The following is a 17,585-nucleotide window of genomic DNA, read 5'->3' on the forward strand; positions in this document are numbered from 1 at the left end:
TTGGAACTCTCTACAACTATTTTGTTCATTTTGATTCTCACATATAAATCCCTTTAGATTTTAGGCTGTCGTTCATCCAATCGGATTGTTATATGTAAGTTGAAAAAGTTGGTCAGAGGGCAAATTAATATGTGAAAGGATATGGATTGAGTTCAAAGAGACAAAATGTCTTAATTAATTTTTAGAAAGGCTAAATATTATTTCTTATTGAAAATTTGGTTTTGTACCCTTTAGGTTATGGGATTTACATATACCCTTTCTAAACCTGTTTTTGATTTTGATGAGAAAACCCTAACTTCTCTTGTCATTCCCTAAACTCTCAAATTTCATAGATTTGATTTTCGAGTTGTTAGAATGATTTGTATCCTCTCGAAGGTTGAGGCGAATCTACCGAAGCATTAGAGATGTTGTGTCGCAAACATAAATCACGATATAGGTACTAAGTTTTTAGGATATGCTGGGTAAATTTATATGTTTTATTCTCCAAAGATGTTAAATTAAGGTCCTAAACACTTTGATTTTTTACCGATGAGTTGGTGTAGAAGTTTACAACATAAAGTTATAGGACAATTGTGTTTTGGACCTGGTTGGGCCCAAAAATTAAGGTTTGGTCTACGTAAGTTCATCATTTAAGCCCGAGACCTAGAGGAAATGTGAAAATTAATAATAAGGATATGATTTTTTTATTTTTTTCAAAAATAACCTTTGCTCACTATGAAAAAAAGAGAGTAGAAAAACATTAGTTTAAATTTTATTCATTTTGTAAACTTCAATAAAATTAATATAATTTAGTGATTTGAAAAAAAAATACGTCATTTTCCAAAAAAATAAAAATAAAAATAAATTATTATTATTATTATTATTTAAAAATCAAACAACTTGGAAGATATATATTTTTAAAATTGTGTATATAAAAAATAACTAAAAATATGTCAAATTTATTTTTTTTAAATAATATATTTTTAGAATATATATATTTTTTAAAATTAGTTTTCTAAAAATAATAAATTTTCACAATAATTATTTTAAAAAATTTAACATCAAAAAGTTTGTCAAACATTGTGGTAGAAAATAGTTTTGAAAGGTATATTGGTCTTTTTATATTTTATATCATCCCTATCAATTATGCTACTTATATGGACCAAAGCTTAATTTTCCAGTCCAATTAGGTTCAAAACACATTTGTCCCTAAATTTATTTGTCACTTGTTTTGGAAAGTTACAATTTTATTTTTTAAAGAAAATTCCATTTTCGACCCTTTAGGTTCTTGGACTTATATATTCCCTTTTAAACCTATTTTAGATTTTGATGGAGAAAACCCTAACTTGTTTTATCATTACCTAAATTCTCAGATTTCATAAATTTGATTTTCAAGTCGTTGGAATGACTTGCATCCCCTCAAAGGTTGAGGCGAATTCATTGAAACATTGAAAGTATTGTGTTGCATATAAATCATGATATGCAATGGAGTAAATATGTGTATTTTATTTTTCACAAATGGTTAGATTAAAGGTCTTAGATCCCATGTTTTTTATCTACGCAATTGATGTAGCGGTTTTTTATATAAATTTATTTATCTCTTATGTGGATGCATACTATTTCCTATTCATAATATCTTCTTTATTTTAATTGGATTAAGAATTTCAATAATTTTTAAGAAACACTCACTCATCCGTTGAGTGTTACCCTAAATGTAAGCACCCAAACCTTTTAAAGCCCTTCAAACCCTTTCAAAACAAATGTTCAACCATCTTGCCAAAAGGGTTCTCCTATCAAAATGGATCTTCTTTAACATGCAATGCACATTTCTAAAATATCATTTTTATGATTGATTGGACACAAAAGAATTACTTGGTCTTTTTTCTTTTTTTTCAATCACTCCTTATCAAGTAAATTAGTGATAAAAATGATCAAGTGTATATTAGGTTCCATTTTTATTATAAACATAACTTCAATTGGTGGGTTTAGCGTAGATTTTTCCTCCCTATTCCGTTGTGATTGGTGTGATGGAGTTTGGTTTAGGAAGGAAAAAGGGTGATGTGGTTGAAGGCCATGCAGAGTTCTCACAAGCATAGACTAGTGTAGTTTCGTGGCCGCCTCTCCGCTAACCTCTCCTTCCCTCTCTTCTTGCTTCCTCCGCTCCTTCATCCCTCTTCATACTCTCGTCTCCATCTCAATCCCAATTCTTTCTGAGACCCCAATAAAAAAACCCCATGTCTTTTGACTTTCTCTGAGATCAACACCCTCCAACCCCTCTTTCTGCGATGAAAATCCTTCAACCAATTCCCACAAAACCACCCCATCCTTCCTGGGATCCACCCAGAAACTCCGTTTTAATACCTTTTGCCATCGATCTCATCCTTCTCCAATCAGATAATTCATCAAGATCCTTAACTGCCTTAAATTTGATAATGCATCCCATGTGATTGGTTTTTTCTTTTTCCCTCTCGTACGTACAAGCTGATCATGAAGGAGGAAGGATTAGACCTCTACCAAGAATTGGTTCTAGGTAGAGTCTTTACGGACATATGTGCTCAGATGTACCATAGAGGAAAAATGTTTGGCTTTCGTTCATCTCTACAATGGCCAAGAAGCTGTCTCAACGGGATTCATTAGGCTCTTGAAGGGGGATTGTGTTGTAACACATAGAGATCATGTTCATGCTCTTAGCAAATGTGTGCCTGCTCGTGCAGCTATGAGTTAATTTTTTGGCAAGATGACTGGGTGTTGCAGAGGCCAGGGTGGAGCATTCACATCTTAGTACAGGAGGGAGGTTCTGAAAGAGGCTGATTGTGATCATGTGACACCAGCCTTCTTTGGGGATGGAACTTGTAATAACGGGCATTTCTCTGAGTGATTGAACATGGCAGCAATGTGGAAATTGCCCATTATGTTTGTGGTGGAGAACAATTTGTGGGCAATTGGGATGTTGCATTTGAGAGCAACTTCTGAACTTGAGATATGGAAGAAAGGGTCAGCATCTGCAATGCCTGGAGTGTATGTGGATGGTATGGATGTTTTGAAGGTGAGAGAGGAAGCTATGGAGGCAATTCAGAGGGCGCGCAGGGGAAGAAGGACCAACTTTAGTATAATGTGAGACCTACAGGTTTAGGGGACATTCATTGGCTAATCCTGATGAGCTTTGGCATCCTGGTGATCACATCATTTTCAGTTCAAATTTTAGATAACCACTTTCAATGGTTAAAAGACTATCAAACAATTCTCATGCTCATGCAGTCTGCTCATTTGTGGTTATCTGTAAGGGAGGAGGTATAACACATATTTATCCTGCAGTGGAGAAGGCTCGCTATGCTGCTAGAGATCCCCTCAAAGCCTTGAAGAAGTATTTGATTGAGAACAATGTGGTTAATGACAAGGAGTTAAAAGCCAAATGCTACTGTTTCACCTAAGCTTTAAAGGATTAGCAGACTTGAGATCCTTTTCCATCAGATCTGATACTTCCTGTCAGCAGGACTGCTGTCTATGGATGATGGGCAGAATTTAATACCATACTGAACCTTTATCTGTAACTTTCGATGATGGGGTTACATTGGTATCCCAAACAATCATACTATTTGGATAATGGGGCAAATTTGGAGTGGTTCTGAGACCACGGCAGCCGCTAAGCTGCTGCTGCTGAATTTATGTGGTCAAGGATTATTAATATATGTAGGCGCTCATGGCTGTAGTGGTCCGACAATAATGGTCACTTTAAGGAAAGCGACAGCCAAATGATTCTGCACCTGTGGGCAGGGTATGGGACCTGCATCATTTTGGACCGGGTATAAAAGAAATGGCCTATGTTAAAACCTGCAGTTGGGTGCAACCTCAACTTGAATTGTAGATGGTGGTGAGACTTCCTTTTTCCTTGGCATTTCACAGATGACGAGAAGATTTGTTCCAAAAAGTGGCTGCAAAACCAGGCTTGATGACTTCTAATCAAATGGGAAAAAGCCCAACCCCAAATGAATATGAAAAAGAGAGTAGGCATGGCCAAATCAAAATAGCTGTGGTACATTTAATCACTGTTGTCTAGTTTTAAGGTTATTATCACTCCTGCAGACTCTTGATGTTTTGGCCAATACCAGGCAAACCCACTTCATATTTTCCATATTCAATGGGTACAAATAGATAACCCCAGGATATTTGTGTTTTATGAAAGTAACCTACCATTAACAAGTTCCTTGTAGTTAATAAACTCTGATTTGAGGATGATGTTTAACACATGACTCGTTTGTTTACTGTTTCAGGAAGTCGTCACGATTGAAATGAAACATTTGAAAATAAGCAAAATTTGCACAAAATGAAAAAAAGGACTTGAATCTGCTTGTTATTGGGCAGCATGAGATACTTTAATGAGTATTACCTTTTTATGGAGAATACAGACTATATGATCTTTCTCTTTTCCTGATCCCCAGCTGCCTCAAGGCTCAAATACAAGACAAATAATACATCCTTCTATGATTATCCGGCGGAGCAAGCGAGGATTTCCGACATTGGGCAACTTCTCTTTCAACAAAAGTGAATTACTTGGGTGACATCTACGGTTTGATGCCAAAGGCATCCTCAATCACAACCTCCTTCCAATCCTTGCAAAGCTTCTGGCAACTCCAAATATGACTGCCTTTGTCAAGAGCCCCCGGTCTAGACTACAAGCAAGGGCAATAGCCCCACCAACAACTAGAAGCTTTGGTATGTTTCTACCCATTGGCTTCTCAGATGAACCAAATGTTTCAACCTCTGAAGAATCGTTGTTGGTGCTTTCCAGCGATCTCAGGTAGTCTGCACTGACCTTGGTGTTGATCTGAGCCATGAAAGCATAACGTGAAAGTGCAGCTCCGGATCCTCTCTCCTTCTGGTAAGCACGTAAACCAGGGTCAACCTTCTTTACAGCTCCCCACATCCCCTGCCGAACTCCAAGCTTTGCAATTTCCCATGGTATACCCATATCTTCGTGATGGAAGAGCAGCACCTCACATGCAGTCAGCTGGCCATCCCCTCTCTTTGATTCAACTGCATCATGCCAACAGATACACATCTCAGCCATTTATTTTCTCTAGTGAGCAAAGGATATTGGAAAATGATCCTGTTTGAAATTATATATTATCTTTCAATGGAGAGATCTTCCTCTGAACAAGATATTATTTCCATTTTTCATTCTTCTAAATTTTGGAGAAAAACAACACTGCTTTTCTCTTCTGAGGTAAAGGTGTTCCATTTTTTTATGCGATATAAAACAATTGGAGAATGCAAATACTCAACTCGACCCATCAAAGCCTTAGTCCCAAGTGTAGACTACTTGAGGTTGGCTACATGATTCCTTTCGGCTTATGCAAAACAAACAACTTCTTGAAATAAAATTCATGTAACAAATGAACTTAAACACCCCATATACCTGCACGAATGCACCAGCTAGAATAGTACAAATCAACACGCCGTGGTTTGTTGCGCCGTGGGACAGAGGAGCAAGGTACTCCCTGAAACATATAGAAAGTAGGATCTCAACTGAAGCTGGCATAACCAATTCAAAAGGAACGCTAAAAAGAATGGAAAAAAAATCTGCTATGCACCCAATAAAAACCAGTTCATTAGTATCCATGATTCCATGTCAAAAGAGACCATTAGATATAAACCAGGCCCCCTTATATAACCATACACTTATATTAGTAGCTTATAAATGTTGCTCTTGGACAAATATTCATTAAAAACGTATGTAAATGTTCATTTGCATATTTCAACCCTCATTATTTGCTACATATCACATGTAACTAAACCTAAATCTTAGTTCACATAATTCTGTAGTGGTTAACTTTACAAGTATCTATCAGACTGTAAATTGAAAACTATGGTTATTTTGACATGTATTTCTTCTGAAGATAGAGTACATAACCATTCATTTAGTTGAGCCAAGGAAAAAAAACAGAGAAGAGTTATAACCTAGAGAACTAACTTTTCTCTACAAATAAGGGGTATGAAACTGATCCATAAAAGATAACCAATGTCCAAGAGAGCTAAAATAAGTATAATTCTGTAACCTTCTTCCCTAACTTCAGAGTCAAAGCAGAAAAACCAAAAAAATGGAACACACAGAGACAATTTTGCCTTCTCATACCTTTGTAACACAGTAATATGATCGCCCTGATTCCCAAATTCGGCGACCTATCATATATTCTCGATCACTGCAGAAGAAGGGAAACTGTGCCACAAAAAGGATTGGAAAAATTAGCCGATGCAACCAAGACAGTCCACTAATGGAAAAATACAACAGAAGACTCTCCCTACCTTGCGAACCCAGTGAACTAACATGGTTCCTGTGGTGGGGCACTCCTCCAAAGTTGCAGCATATATAAGCATGTCATCCCACTTCAATCTAAAGCCATCATCCCAAAAGAAATCCCTCACCAACTCAGGAGTAGCATCCTCAAAGATAGTACTGCTACGATATTGTGGAGGGCCAGTCTAGCAAACCCAACAGAATTTAACTCAATCAATCGCACAAGATATGAAATTTAACTATTTGTATAAAATAGAGCAAGCCCTAGAAGGAAGAATCATATGTGCTAACTTCTGGGTGCTAATTCATTTATTCTTATTCCACCAAATGCCTAAGAGAAAATACTAAGAGAAAGAAAGCCTACATCAGGATCTCTCCTCCATGCTTTATAGCTCATGGTTGGAGTAGAGCGATCCATCATCTGAATCCATGCGGGACCTCCATCTTTCACCTCTACAAGTTGGCACAGATGCTCTAAATCATCTTCTGCCACAACAACCGAGTTTTCTGCTTTCAGCTGGGATGGACTGGCCAAGAGAAATTCAGCAGTTAGAATGCTATCAAGTTTCTATTCAACTTTTAAACTCATTCCTTTCTGTGATTCTGAAAAATATATCCAACCTCCTGATCTACTTTGCAATTCGAATTAGGAAATTGGAGTTTTTCTGGGAAAATAGGCTAAAAAAGGGAAAAAATTTTGTAAAACCCAGATGAATAATCTGGTGTATAAAGAATCCAACAAACCTGCAATCAGAATCTCCTGTTGGCGCCATTAGTGACTTGTCTATCCCATCGTCGCCAATCCAAGAAATGCAACTGGGCAATTGCAACTTTAGCGAATTCAAGCAGGGAATGGACGCAGACACAGATGAAGGCGCGGCAACCGTACTGGAAGACGCCGCCGGCGGTGCTGGAGAAGAATTGCTGGGGACAGAAGAACAATCCAACATTTCCCTTCCCAAATTCGCCCATTTGGGCTTCCACGTCCATCCCACCAAAACTCCAACAACAACCGCAATCCACAGCGGGGCCATGAACATCATCAGCTCCGCCAAGACATCCCCAATTGTGGGTCTCCGTAAGATCTCCAACAACACCGAAACCAACATCATTTGACCCCAAAAAAAAAAAAAACAACCCAAAACCCAGCTAAAATAATAATAAAAAAAAATTCGACTCCCTCAAGTCGATGAAAAAAAATCCTAACAAAAAAGGAAAAACCCTCGTCTTGAATCGAATATATGAGCGTTTAGCACCGATTCCAGGGCTCGGAGGGAGGGAGAGACAGAGGGATGAAGAGTGAAAGGCTTATCGAGTAAAAAAAAACGGATGGTTTAAAGGAGAGGAGAGGAAGATAGGAAGAAGAAGGAACGGAGAGAAATAGATATGGTGCGGCTGAAGAAGACAAGGTATATTGAGAACTAGGGATAAGGATTGCAGGATAAGCGGTAGAGAGACGTGTTCCTCGGATTACCGTAGGCCCGTTTCAATTCTTCCCGGTTTATTCTATTCTTTCACCTATACTCCTCTCAACATTTGGCCCAAAAGCCTGCTATTTTAGAGAAATTTATCCGTACGGTATCACTCGTAAATCATACAATTTCTCATGTCAGCCAATCCTCTCTTGTGTGTGGAGCTCCCTCCGTCCTTCACTCTTCCCTATTATATACTAATTGTTGTCATCGATGTCTCGTTTTTCACGTTCTTCCTTGACGCGTCGTGGGTTGTAACAATTTTCAAATGCTTGAATAAATCTTTTCCTTAATATCATTTTTTTCAATTTCATATTAAATTTATTTATTATGTGACAATTACAAATTAAAACTAAACTAGAAAAATCTAAATCTAAAACTTCATCGATCCCAAGGGCGTAGAATAATGGAAGTTGGGTGGCAGCCAACACCCATTAGAATTGTTTGGAATTAAACAATTTGTTACATGTTAAAAACCCATTCCTTAAATTTCATCATTTAAACAAGGAGTGAATTTTAAGAATATTTTATTTGACTACTTGGTCTTTAAATGACCAAGCACTTTGGTAGACCATGGAAAGGAGTTTGGCAAAACGCCCTTTAAGGGTCAATTCAAACGTGTGGTGTTGGAAGCCAGGATGGTTTCATACAGTTTGACTTGAAAAATCTTTGGTGTGGCGTGAACTTTCTAAGCTAGGCATGATCTCCCATGGATTAGAGGGTTGTTTAATGTATGATTAGAAGGATTTGGTCAAGTGTTGGAGATGAGGCAATGGGGTCGGAGTGGCTCCAAGGATGGACCTTGCAGGTGTTCTGTTTCGGGGAAACACTACTAAATACTAAAGAATTGTATACTACTTTGTTTGGTAGACCTTGAAGGTTGTTTAGTATTATTAGCTGTTAAGCGTCCTACAAATGTCTTTTTGTTCCATTAAATAAGATTTTAGGTCGTTGAAATCAAATTCTTAGTCTTGTTTGGATTTGCGACCACAATAGGCCCTTGTAAGCTTTTGGACAAGTTCTTCTTCAATTATTTTGCATTTCATTTAATATATACTTTTTTTTCATAGGAATAATATATAGAATATTTTATATGTTAGTGTTTTGTTGTAAGAATAGATATAGTTATTGAATAAAAAAAAGTTGTTAAAAACATTCCTATAAATATTTTAGTAGGTATAACGGACAAAATTATAAAAAATTAAATACTTAAAACCTATATACAAATCAGATAAAAATATGAAAAATATCTAATAGAATAAGATTCAGAACATAGACTTGATAAATAAAAGATAGTTTTAATAATTTTTTCTTTGTAAATATTGAAATGATTTTATATACACCAGTGAAACCATACTCTTTGGGTTATAGATGTATTGATTGATTATGTTCTATGTTTCACATTAAGTAATGATATCAAAGATTTCATTGACACAACAAATGGTATAAGCAATGTCTGAGGTTAGACCCAAATACGACAAAAATGATGAATGGTCGGTGGCATGCTAAAGCTTGATCATACCATAAACCAGATGGCGATTTAAAATGCTTCAAATGATTAGATTTACACGGTAGAAGCCATGGTGTGAACAGTAGCAACATGGGTGAAAGGAGGGGAGCAAGGCTGAACCGGCCATAGTCAAATGATTGATCATAAATCTCATGGTTTGGTGGCGTTTTTTTCTCAGTGGGTCAGGGGGCTTGTTTGAGCTTTTTTGACTTTAGAACATCACGAGTGACACGGCCTATTGTCCGTGAGGAATTAGAAAACAGGCGTTTTAAACATGTATGGGAAGGGGATGAGATCAAACTCAACAGGGCAATGGTGCCCACTTCATAATGGAGGCTCACCTTCTTCCTGTACGGATTGGATGTAACTGGTTAATACACGTTTAGCTTTCTCTGCTTCACTAAAGTAATGGGGGTGGTGGGGCCTGAACTGGAACCTACCTAAGAGCTCCGATGAAGTTGTGCGCTTGGGCCAAGTTAGGCTCAGAATTTAAGACAAAGTCAGATGGTTTAGGCTTTCATGAAATGGACTGTGTATGAGACTTTTATTAGGGACCATGACTAATAAGATTTGGCCACAATCCTTGGGATGTTTCAGTTTCTGGCGTATACCACTCCCACCATGCCGGCACCGCCCAGGCGGCGATGTGAACATGACATTCTAACTTCGGCACTGGTTCACAGAGTTGAAATTAGGACAAAGTGTAGATAAAAACTTTGAAGAATTCTGAAGAAATTAAGTGAGCTATCACCATCCACATTATGAGAGTTTAAGATCCCCACTTACCCAAATCGTGTTGTTTCATTAAATAATGTTGTGAAGGGTTCTATGAATGTTCAGATGTTTAGAATATCAAATTGCAGGTTTTGAAACAAAAAAAAAAATGATTTCATCAATTTCACTAACTTTTGAGAATCCATATGTGCAATAATCAGCTTAATCATGTACCAACTGTCCCGAGGCATCATCAATGGACAAAAATCGGGCAGAAGGTGTTGTCTGAGGCACTGTTCTGATAACACATTCACAAATATATTACAACTGGGTGCGAGGAATTCAAAAACTCGTGTGCCAAATCGCTCCATCACCCTCCCCACAGTGCTGGTGTACCTCCTCCATTCTCTCCACAGATTTGCAAATGCCACTGCAGCTCCAATCAAAAGATGCAGCACAGGGATTTCCTGCTTGAGCCTTCCACTCACAATCTATCAACAAAGATTAACATAATCAGGAGAGAATATTTCTGTATGTATCAATGTATGTGAGCAAGAGGGGAAGAGAAAGATGGAATGGGACATAGTAGCATAACATAGGTTTTACCAGGAAACCCACTTCCCTGGGAACAGTTTCTGAAACTGGATGAAATGTTTTGAACAGGTAGAGAAAACCATTCAAAAACAATAGAAATTCTTGTAAATATTTCAGACAATCCTGAGAATATTTAGAAAAGATCATGGAAATACATGGGAAACTCATGAAAAACATGTTTCCATCTATCTCTCCCATTTTTAAGTTTCTCAAGTCTTTAAATTCCGTAAAATGATTTGTAAGCGTTTCAAATAATTTTCTTTAATGATTCCTTAGACTTTACATTAGGGATCACCGGTATCTAAAATTTCCATCAATTTTTAAGCCCTTTAATCCACTTCAAATTCATTATTACTGTTGTGTCTCAAATTCTTGTTAGTATGCATTCCTTTTGGTCAAATCATATAGAGTATTTTATATTTTAATATTTTCTTGTAAAATTAGTTTCTTTATAAAATAAAGTCCTTAGGAATACTCTCTAAATATACAGACTACGGAAAAAAAAAAGCTACTAGATAGAGATTGGCGTGTAAAGCTTATACTGAGTCGATAGAGATGTAAGTAGTGAAGGCTCCCATGTGGGGAACTTGGATTAGGAATGTTTCAAGGTTTCTTAGTTGTATTTATTTTTTCTATCCTCAATAATACTCTTTACAGTATAGTGGAATTATTTTGTCATTTGTAGATATAGTTTGCTGAATTATGTTGAAACCTTGTATACCTTTATGTAAGAGTGATTTTATTTTTATTTTATTGGTAGTGTATGAATGATTTTATTTTTGTGGTTATTGAACTACAAAATTACATTGAAATTTTTGCTAACAAAACAAGTACTATCAAGGGTCCATGTGACATCTGGACTAAGCACGAGATAGCAAATTTTTCTGGGAATAATTTTTCTCTATGGCAACTGCTAATAGAGGATTTACTTATTCAATAATAAGTTCATAAGGTAATATATGATAGACAAGATGTTAGAAGAAATGGATGAGAAGACTTCTAGTGTGATCCATCTAAATCTTTCTACTGAGCTAATACATAATGTGAATTTGATGAAGTAATAATTAAAGATATCTTAATAGTTTAGAGCAATTGTATATGGTGAAAAACTTTTCAAACAAGTTATACATGAAAGAGTTGTATGGTCTTATAACATATGATAGAAACACAAATTTACTACAAACTTGAATACCTTCAACCGATTGACTTCACAACTGCTGCAATTCATGGCAATGTTTGAAGAAGAGGGCAAAACAATTTTGTTGTTGCCATCACTTTCTCAATCATATGATGATTTAGTAACAACCCTATTATATCGGAATGAGATTTTGGAGTTTGATTAGGTTATCAGAATCCAAGGTGAATATTTTTCGGAAAAGCCAAGGAGAGGATTGGATAAGGAATTTTGCTTGAAGATAGATTCAATTGCTCTCTCATTGACATGTGATACATGAAACATGTACTTCATTATCTAGAATAAGTGCATTTTCTCCTATACACTTATTCCATCTTGAAAACTGGAAACAATGAAGCGGCTGAATAGTTTGCATTCATGCAAATCTATTAGAATGCAAACAAGGAGTGTAGCACACAAGGAGTGTAGCACACAAGTAAACAATTGTGTGGAGTAAGGATTTGAAAATTTGACTTGATGAAATGTTGATCCATGGTGAAAATTGTTGAAAAGTGTCTCAAATTCCTAATTGGTATATATATATATATATATATATATATATATATATATATATATATATATATATATATATATTTTAGTAAAAAATATTGCATATAGTATTTTGTACGTTAATATGTTATTATAATATTAGATTTTCTTCCTTGTAGTTTTGTTTTTCTTTGATGGGAGGATTTCTCATCCTTCTCTTGTACTTCCTTTTTATCAATATATCCCTTTGTCGTTTCCTATCAAAAAAAAAAAAAATAGATTTTCTTGTAAAATAATGGAATTTATTATGAATATCTCTATAAAAATTATACGTCATGAGGGGAAAAAAAATTATGAGATGAAGATAGGCATGTAAAAACTTATACCCAATAAGTAGCGACGTGAGAAAGAGTGGGAGACACCAAGTGGAGTGTAGATATAAAGAGTGTGAATTTTAAGATGTCTTAGGGCTCAATAATTGTATCTGCTTTTTTTGTCATACATAGTATTCTTTGTGGTATTCTATAAATGTAGATATGGTTGGTCAAACCACATTAAAACCTCGTATACCTTTGTGTGTGAATAATTCTATCTTTTATGGTTATTGCACTACCAAGTTGCATTGAAGCTTCCATCAACACAACAATTATCATGCCTCAACTTTCTTGTACAATTTTTCAAACCAGGTCTCTTGCATTTGCTCATGTCATTTCTTGTTTTTGCTTTCCATACCATTTCCATGACTCATGTGGGGACTAGGATTTATCATAGCATAGTTTATAGTTCTTTCATATCTTTCACCACACATTTGCTGAACTAACCTCACAATAGTAAAGCATGGCTTGAGGTGGAAGTCAGAGAATATCCACCAATACCCTACTGGGTTAATCATACAAATAGTTGTTTGGATCCTATGGTTTTTATTTATTTATTAATTTGCTATTACATGAAATTAAGCCTTGAATCTCCCCTGTCCCTGCTCCAACTCCTTGCTAGTAGAGGGCCAAACCATTCCCCACCAAATTGAATTAATGTGGAAGCATGAGCTAGTTATCATATTTATAAACTTATTTAGTGTTCTAAGCATTAACAGGGATATGGAGTTTAATGGTTAAGAGATGATGCCTCTCACACTATCTTGCAACTGATCATTAGAAACTATTATAATTGAACTTTCAGGGAAATCTGGATTGGGAGGAAAGAAAAAAGGAACTTCATTCTTTATAAACAAGTAGCTACATTATCAGGAAGCAACTTACCAGGAGGAGACCCACAGCAGAAGCTTCGATCATCTATATGCTCAACATCAAGACCAATAAACCAAGAACCCAGAGAGACATCTTCATTTGCATACCTATGCAGTATGTGGCTGGAGAGGAAAAACCATCAACAATAAACAGCTTTAGGTTACCTAAAAAGGAAAAAAGAAAATGATACACTGACATATGGGCTTACCGGTTTACCGAAATATAGGTAGCCAGATCTTTAGAGATAGCATATATTTGTCCTGTTGCATGCCGAAAATACTTATTTCCCTCCTCACCAAATTTCCAGTATTCTGGTTCATGGTACTTGACCCCTCTGCACATCATGACACAGGAATATCAGTGATGATAAACATAACTGATGATCAGGAAAGCTTCAAAATGTATGTCTTACGTCTCTGACAGGACAGGTCCAGACTTCATACAACCAGTGTAAACACGAGGTTTAGACCTATGGCGGGCCAAAGTAGAACCAACCATACCTGCCAATGTTTAGATCAATCCAGAGAACAAATATTACATCTACATACAAGTGTTCATGCTTTTCTGAAGAAATAGAGATAAATATGTAAGCATGCAGATATCCTAACCAAGATTGATGTGCACATCATCATCAACTTTGATATAGAAGTCAGCATCCCACCTAGCAACAGCCGTTGAGAAGTATATTTGCGTTTTTGAGGATAACTCGTGATATCCTTCTATATGGTTCTGCATCACAGATAAAGTCAGTTCTATGTAAACTTCAAACCTAAGATTTGCAGCAAAGGACAACTAGGAAAATCCAGGCAGTGTTGAAACCTCAACAAGTGTATTAACAATTTAGTTCTCTCCCAAACCTCTGGTTGTATTTTAAGCTAAAGACACATTTTTCACAATTTGAACCTCCATTAGTGGAAAAAACATGAGCATGAAAAATAAATTTATAACTTCAGAAGCTGTGGCCATACAATTATTGATGAAATATGCAGTTTTAAAGTTGCTATTATTATTATTGTTATTTTTGGAACATGTAATAGCAATTTTTTTTCTAGTTTCATACCTATCATAAAATTTTTTCTATTTTCAGAGGAAGGTACAATTGTTACAATAGCACTTTAAGCCAACAATCAGGAACCAAGCTGTGGTCGTTTGTGGGGATGAGGGAAGAATGATATTGCAAAGAATTAGATGTTGGTCTTAGGCAACTGAAACTGTAACATACCAGTCGCAGAAAATCCTTATGTTGTGTTTCCTCGGCATCAATAGTGCGATCCAGAACACCACCAGGGGTTGCACTACGGACCAGAGAATTTAATCCAATGAATTTATCAAAACAATAATCTTGAAGCAAGTAATTACATGGATGCCAATCAAATAAATTTACCTGTGTCCTATAACAAACCGTATTATAATTCCCTTCTCTTTCTCCAGCTTCTTTAACTCCTTTCCTTAAACAAACAAAACCAAAAACTGTAAGAGCTAGATAACAACAAAAGCCACTAACAGCATATGTGAGAAAACTGTTAATAAGGTTTAAATTGAACCTTGAGGCATCCAGGTTTCTCTGATTGAGTCCCTGCGTTTTCTGCTGCTGAATGCAGTCATAATCCCCATAACAAAGAAAACCTTCTGGCGCTCCTTCACTTGCTCAGTTCCTGGTTTTGTAACCATTGGAGATCCTTCCTCACCATCACCTTTGGAAGCTCTAGCTGCAGCTAGTTGCATCTCCAAAGAGGATATTGTTTTGTCTAAAGTCCTGAAAGTATTGCAATGTGGGTGTACCATAAGAATCATCTGACATTCTGAACTCATCCAAACAATGAAGACTTTAAATTATTCAAGTTGAGGAGGAAATAAAGAAAAATGAAATGAAAGAGTGATAAAAACTGGCCAGAATTCTGAAAAACCCTTAATATAATTCAGCAGGACATAGAAAGTTACATTATTACATCATGGGTTTGGGAAACTTGAGAAAGGATGTCTCCCGCCTGTACAGATGTGTCCTATAATAAAATAAACAACGTTATTATCCTGATATATTATTTACAGGCAGTGAAGCTCATGAGCCATCGTTATGTGACTTACCTTCTTGTCACAATTAACAATGGGCTGAAGTTCTCCCAATTGATTTTTCTTCATAGAAGAAGCCTCATCAATTTTGACTGGATCAGGAATGACCCAAAGCCTGTGGAAAAAGACACAAGGAACCCATCCAAGCAAATTCAGAAGAAATTCAGCTAGATATATGCAAATTCTACTCCAATTGAGAAATTCAGACATCACAAATAGAAAGAATGAAAGAAAAAAAAGGTGTCATGCTGATGAAACTACCAGACATAGAGCAATAAAATGACGGGTTATAATATACAAATACTGGGGGTTGTTGGAGGGCCAATGCTAACACCATCAATTCCACAAATCACGCCATTGCTGAGAATGTATTCTCATTATTCCAAGTTTGAATGATACTTGGGCCAATCCACAGGCAAGGGAATGGACCCATTGCTGGGACTGTATTCCCACTGATCACACTATTGATCTCCAGGCAAATCTCTTCCATCAGTTTCCTGTGGGTTGTCCCAAATGACTTATTGACAATCTCAATGGCCATCTTTTCAAGCCCCATTACCAAGTAGTCAGCTTTCTGATATTCAAGAGATGAGAAAGCTTCTTAACTTTGCTCTAGAACATGAAATTAACTTTCTAAGCTAGTGGACAAACATGTTTTCCCTCAACCTAACTCAATCCTCCCAACCCAACAGCTTCACCAAATGGGACCCTGGTAATCTTATCAATGTCCAAAGCCAAGCATAACTAAAACTACTAATCCTCTATATTCTGCAATAGTCCTCCAAATCTAGCATCAGCCATCAGCAACAAAGGCTTCAATCCACCCATTCCCCAGAATAATGCCTCTTTGCAGCTCATAACCCCAAATTACAGCCTCCCCCACCGCCATTAACAACAAAACACAAAATTCAGTTATCAGCTGTCAATTTACAAACCTAGAAATCAGAAGTGCCGATCCTAACACTAAAAGATGGCACTTTGCATCTGGGTTTGAATCAAAATTCCAGTAAAAGAAAAAGAAGAAAGTGGGGGATGAAAAGGAATCTGATTCCAAGTGAAAAAGAAAACAAATCCAAAGCTGATCATATCAATAGCAAAACCTACTCAGCTACCGCAACAGAGAGAAAACCTGTTAATCACAAGGACTCCAAAGCAGAAGCTGGCAATGCAGAAGACGGAAACCCATCGTGTGGAGACGCCATTGGCAGCCTTGTGCCCTCTGCTCCCAGGCATCAACCCCATTTCTTTACCAACGAAGCTTCCGCCTCAAGTCTTTCTCACTCCTCAGGTCCTGCCACAGCAGAAATTAAACCAACCCCACTTCACTTCACGAGAGAAAAGAGAAAAAAAGGGGTGGGGGTGGCGGAGGGAGATTTCAGAGCGGTGCCCAAAGAATCTCAAACGCACTGCTTTTGTTGTCCTGACCTTTAATGGAAAATGGAGTGAAACCCAATCGCAAGGTCTGACTCGTAATTTTGTTCCATTTCGGTTTCCACCCCTCGTATATCAATTTGTATTTGTACAATACACGAAATGACAAAGGCAACGAGCAGCTTTCACTGCCCAAAATGCCCCTTCCTCTTCCTCCTCCTCTCTCTCCTCCCTCCCTTGATTTCTGAACTGAGATTCTAGGCTTTCATGACAGAGCATGGGCAACTGCTATCTGACCCACCAACCCCCTCTAATTAGTTGGGTATTTTCTCATCCAAAAAGTAGTTGTTGCATTTGGTTTGAAGTTCCCACTTCAATAATCATAGATTCAAGATTAGATTTATTCTCTTGATGACATCTTAATTCATAAGATTAATATACCATGGAATTGTTCCTTGGATCACCCCCACCAATGGAGGCTTTGGCTACAAGGCTTGACATCACCAACATTGACCCTTTCGAATGTCTCTACCATTGGGTTATGGTGATGTCAGTGGCTGCTTTCTCTTATCTATATATCTATTGCCAATTAAGACACAAATTCACCCTCAACATCTCTAAAATCTTGCCCATTCCCCACAAAGAATAAGAAAATATAGATTGGAATATA

At 36.8% G+C, this 17,585-nt stretch overlaps 2 protein-coding genes and 1 pseudogene across 2 annotated transcripts; 1 reads left to right on the top strand and 2 right to left on the bottom strand.

The window, feature by feature from the left end:
* Positions 1–1,968: 1,968 nt before the first annotated feature.
* On the top strand, positions 1,969–4,609 carry LOC109121706 (pyruvate dehydrogenase E1 component subunit alpha-3, chloroplastic-like; annotated as a pseudogene).
* On the bottom strand, positions 4,305–7,910 carry LOC100247984 (uncharacterized). Its single transcript, XM_002278741.4, has 6 exons — positions 7,019–7,910; positions 6,639–6,801; positions 6,283–6,459; positions 6,113–6,196; positions 5,396–5,477; positions 4,305–5,013 (listed from the first exon to the last, which is right to left on the bottom strand). Exons 1-6 carry the CDS (start codon positions 7,384–7,386, stop codon positions 4,571–4,573), a joined length of 1,317 nt encoding a protein of 438 aa, XP_002278777.1. The 5' UTR covers positions 7,387–7,910; the 3' UTR covers positions 4,305–4,570.
* Positions 7,911–10,120: 2,210 nt separating this feature from the next.
* Positions 10,121–17,209, bottom strand: LOC100253114 (beta-1,6-galactosyltransferase GALT31A). The gene is made up of 11 exons (XM_002278672.4): positions 16,674–17,209; positions 15,560–15,659; positions 15,416–15,477; positions 15,019–15,230; positions 14,859–14,922; positions 14,697–14,769; positions 14,083–14,203; positions 13,887–13,974; positions 13,683–13,808; positions 13,487–13,596; positions 10,121–10,461 (listed from the first exon to the last, which is right to left on the bottom strand). Exons 1-11 carry the CDS (start codon positions 16,784–16,786, stop codon positions 10,313–10,315), a joined length of 1,218 nt encoding a protein of 405 aa, XP_002278708.1. The 5' UTR covers positions 16,787–17,209; the 3' UTR covers positions 10,121–10,312.
* Between the last annotated feature and the right edge of the window lie 376 nt (positions 17,210–17,585).

Source organism: Vitis vinifera, chromosome 2 (genome assembly GCF_030704535.1).
Source record: "Vitis vinifera cultivar Pinot Noir 40024 chromosome 2, ASM3070453v1".
In the NCBI taxonomy this organism is placed as follows: domain Eukaryota; kingdom Viridiplantae; phylum Streptophyta; class Magnoliopsida; order Vitales; family Vitaceae; genus Vitis; species Vitis vinifera.